Raw genomic sequence first — 4,298 nt, 5'->3', positions numbered from 1 at the left:
TCTCTCTCTCTCTCTCTCTCTCTCTCTCTCTCTCTCTCTCTCTCTCTCTCTCTCTCTCTCTCTCTCTCTCTCTCTCTCTCTCTCTCTCTCTCTCTCTCTCTCTCTCTCTCTCTCTCTCTCTCTCTCTCTCTCTCTCTCTCTCTCTCTCTCTCTCTCTCTCTCTCTCTCTCTCTCTCTCTCTCTCTCTCTCTCTCTCATAGTTTGCTTAAGGACCATGTTGCTTGGCTTTATTATTTGTTTTACTGATAGGATCACCAAATCAGAAAGACTTAAGGTGGCTTATGTTGAAAACTATAATAACAAAGAGTGCAAAACATAAAAATTAAAACAACACTTTCAAGGAAGTACATAAAAAATCATTCCAGCCATTATCTGGTTATTTGTGATCTTGTAAATTCTGACTAATTAAAATGTCGGTTCAAATTAATTGTTATAGTAAATGAATATTTACTGTCTTGAAGTTTAAAATTCATTATTTTTACCCAGATATATGGAGCCTGGGAGTTATTCTTTACATGTTGGTATGTGGACAACCACCTTTTCAAGAAGCAAATGATAGTGAAACTTTGACCATGATAATGGATTGTAAATACACAGTACCATCTCGGGTATCCAAAGAATGTAAAGAGTAAGTAAATTATTATATAGAATGCCTTGAAATTAAAAGCATTATGCCAGCAATAGGCAGTAAGGTGTAGTGAAGACTGAGGGAATCCAGTTCATGTTTTCATTTCACTACAATGAAAAACACACACAACCCCCCTTTCTTTCAACCTAATCTATTTCCTCAGAATTTCTGTGAGGATAACTTGGGAGAATTGTATATACTATGTTGAATTCCTTGGAGGAGAGGTAGGATATATATAAAATACATGTTAAAGAATGATATGATTTACTGTATCCTCATTCTACAAAATATTCACATTTGTTTTTTGAACATCATTTTGCCTATTTAATAATTATGCATGAATTCTTTATTTTCCCTTTGTTTGCATTCACTATTGTATTCTGGTTCTGGGAGACATTGCAGATCAAGATCCTACAGTATCATAGTAAAATGTGGCTTACAATTAAAACCATAAATGTAAAATATTACAAATATTCAGTAGAAAGATAAGAAACAAAAGGCAAGATTGGTACAGTGGGGTCATCTTCCCTGTTAGTCCACCAGCCACCTCCAACATGGATCACCCCCATCAGGACCCCAAGAAAATTGGCAGGGCCAGGTTTTAATGCCCTTCTGAAAGGCCAAAAGGGTGGATGCAGACCTCACCTTAGGTGGCAAGATATTCTAGAGAGCGGAGGCCATGGCAGAAAAGGCTCTCCTTCTAGACCCTGGGGCCAGCCAAAACTCTTTGACTGATGTGGCCCACAGCGTGCCCCTTCTGCCAGATCAAGTGGGGCGGGTCAATACCATTGGGGTGAGATGGTTCCTCAGATAACTTGGTCCCATGTCATGAAGGGCTTTAAATGTGATAACCAACACCTTGAATTGGACCTGGAAGTAAACCAGCAACCAGTGCAGCTTGCGTGTATGTTATAAAGATAAATCTGATCAGAACCTATGTGTATGTTGTAGATCTTCCATTTATATAAACCCTCACTTTATGCTGTGATCTTCAGTTTTCATGCTACTTCTATACTTGTGTAAAGCTTTCTAGAAGGTATTAAAGGACAAAGCAAAACAGTATTAAACAAAAAATGCTTACGTGCTTTCTATTTTAGTTTACAGCAATGGGTTTTCTGGCGGTCTTCTGTTGAAACCCTTACCAAGTCTAATCCTTTTACCTGTCAAAATAAAAGCTAAGGTTAGATAGGTGCTACCATCTGCTGTGACTTACATCCTTTATCTCAAATGAATTTAGTTACATGTTGATGCACCTGGAAAGTATCTCATATAGACCTGTGTGGTAATTTAAAAGAAAAGTGGAGATCTAGTATCTCAGTAAGATAATGTTGAATAGCCAGAATTCTACAAATGAAATAGAGTCAATTACATGTTGGGTGAGAACCATTTGTATAATAGGAGAAAAACAGCTTTGTAGAATATACCCTTATATAATGATGCTAATATATGCTAATATTTTTCTTGCTAGTTTAATTACACGAATGTTGCAAAGAGACCCAAAACAAAGGGCATCTTTAGAAGAAATTGAAAATCATACTTGGCTACAAGGAGTTGATCCATCACCTGCAACAAAATACAATATTCCTTTGGTTTCATACAAAAATCTTTCAGAGGAGGAACACAATAGCATCATACAACGCATGGTTCTTGGAGACATTGCAGATCGAGACACTATTGTGGAGTAGGTAACATTTTATATAGTTTTATAATTCAATATGTAACTGTTGTTATTCTGTTAACAAGAGTAGCATTTGTCTATATAGAACCTTCAATCTGGTGCCCTTTGTAGGTATTTAGATTTCAGGCCCAGAATTAACAGCTATCACAGTCAACAGCCGTGTTACTGTACGTGCTAATTATAAATATTGTAGTCGAGAAGATGTAATTGGAAAAGCACATGCAAACGCATAAGACCATTTGTGGTATCATAATCAGGATATGTACCTAAAATTCTTGTCTGTACGTCCTTAATATTTTTCAGAGAAATTTCTTCATGTCAGGTGTTTTATTTGGCACTTTTCTACTTTAAACTGAAGAGCTGTTTATAACAAATAAAGAAATATTATTTCTTTATAATTTTTTCTTTTGATTATTTGATCATTAAAAGCAATTCCATAGTAGGACATCTACAGTGAGGGAAAAAATTATTTGATCCCCTGCTGATTTTGTACGTTTGCTCACTGACAAAGAAATGATCAGTCTATAATTTTAATGGTAGGTTTATTTTAACAGTGAGAGATAGTATAACAACAACAAAAATCCAGAAAAACGCATTTCAAAAAAGTTATCAATTGATTTGCATTTTAATGAGTGAAATAAGTATTTGACCCCTTCGCAAAACATGACTTAGGACTTGGTGGCAAAACCCTTGTTGGCAATCACAGAGGTCAGACGTTTCTTGTAGTTGGCCACCAGGTTTGCACACATCTCAGGAAGGATTTTGTCCCACTCCTCTTTGTAGATCCTCTCCAAGTCATTAAGGTTTCAAGGCTGACATTTGGCAGCTCGAACCTTCAGCTCCTTCCACAGATTTTCTATGGGATTAAGGTCTGGAGACTGGCTAGGCCAGGGGTCAGCAAACCTAAACACTCAAAGAGCCACTTGGACCCGTTTCGCAGAGAAAAAACACTGGGAGCTTGATTGAAGAGTTTAATTAAAAAGAAATAGAAGCTGATGTGCATGAGTCTCTCTCGCCCTCCCTCCCTCCCTCTCCCTCTCATTGTCTCCCTCCCTCTCTCTCCCCCCTTTCTCTCCCTCTCTCCGATCTTCTGCTCACCTAGCAAGCTGGCCTCACGCTGTTCTCCGACAAGCTGACACACATTCTTATTGGGCTGGCTCTCTCCTGCCCTTGGACTGCCAGTCCTCTTCCCCCACTCAGTGTGTGTGTGTGTGTGAGAGAGAGAGCTGCTGCTTTCTGCTGCTTCCTGCTTCCTGCTGAGACGCAGCAAAGGCAGGAGCCCCGCCCAATAAGCTTGTCAGCTTATCCGAGAACAGCGTGAGGCCACTCTCTTTTTTACACAGAGAGAGAGAGAGAAGGGAAGCGCAAGTGCCCCTCTCTGTCTCTGTCTCTCTCTGCAAATGGCGGAGGAGGATGGGAGCCGCAGGAGAAGGCTCAAAGAGCCACATGCCGGTCCGGAGCTGCGGGTTGCCCACCCGTGGGCTAGGCCACTCCAGGGCCTTAATGTGCTTCTTCTTGAGCCACTCCTTTGTTGCCTTGGCCGTGTGTTTTGGGTCATTGCCATGCTGGAATACCCATCCACGACCAATTTTCAATGCCCTGGCTGAGGGAAGGAGGTTCTCACCCAAGATTTGATGGTACATGGCCCTGTCCATTGTCCCTTTGATGCGGTGAAGTTGTCCTGTCCCCTTAGCAGAAAAACACCCCCAAAGCATAATGTTTTCACCTCCATGTTTGACGGTGGAGATGGTGTTCTTGGGGTCACAGGCAGCATTCCTCCTCCTCCTAACACGGTGAGTTGAGATGATGCCAAAGAGCTCAATTTTGGTCTCATCTGACCACAACACTTTCACCCACTTTTCCTCTGAATCATTCAGATGTTCATTGCCAAACTTCAGACAGGCCTGTACATGTGCTTTCTTGAGCAGGGGGACCTTGCGGGCGCTGCAGGACTGCAGTCCTTCACGGCGTAGTGTGTTACCAATTGTTTTC

The 4,298-nt window shown here is 40.8% G+C and overlaps 1 protein-coding gene across 1 annotated transcript in view; it reads left to right on the top strand.

Moving 5' to 3' along the window:
* LOC107294919 (SNF-related serine/threonine-protein kinase-like) overlaps positions 1–4,298 on the top strand; it is a 79,496-nt gene that overhangs the window by 46,896 nt on the left and 28,302 nt on the right. The window contains exons 2-3 of the mRNA XM_015824187.1: positions 487–628; positions 2,097–2,309. Of these exons, the coding sequence (XP_015679673.1) occupies positions 487–628; positions 2,097–2,309 (355 nt within the window). The remainder of the gene's footprint in view (positions 1–486; positions 629–2,096; positions 2,310–4,298) is intronic.

This window comes from Protobothrops mucrosquamatus, unplaced genomic scaffold, assembly GCF_001527695.2.
Source record: "Protobothrops mucrosquamatus isolate PMUCROS unplaced genomic scaffold, P.Mucros_1.0 scaffold2153, whole genome shotgun sequence".
Taxonomy (NCBI): domain Eukaryota; kingdom Metazoa; phylum Chordata; class Lepidosauria; order Squamata; family Viperidae; genus Protobothrops; species Protobothrops mucrosquamatus.
The sequence above is the reverse complement of the archived record's forward strand: the minus strand, read 5'-3'. Positions and strand labels throughout refer to the sequence as shown.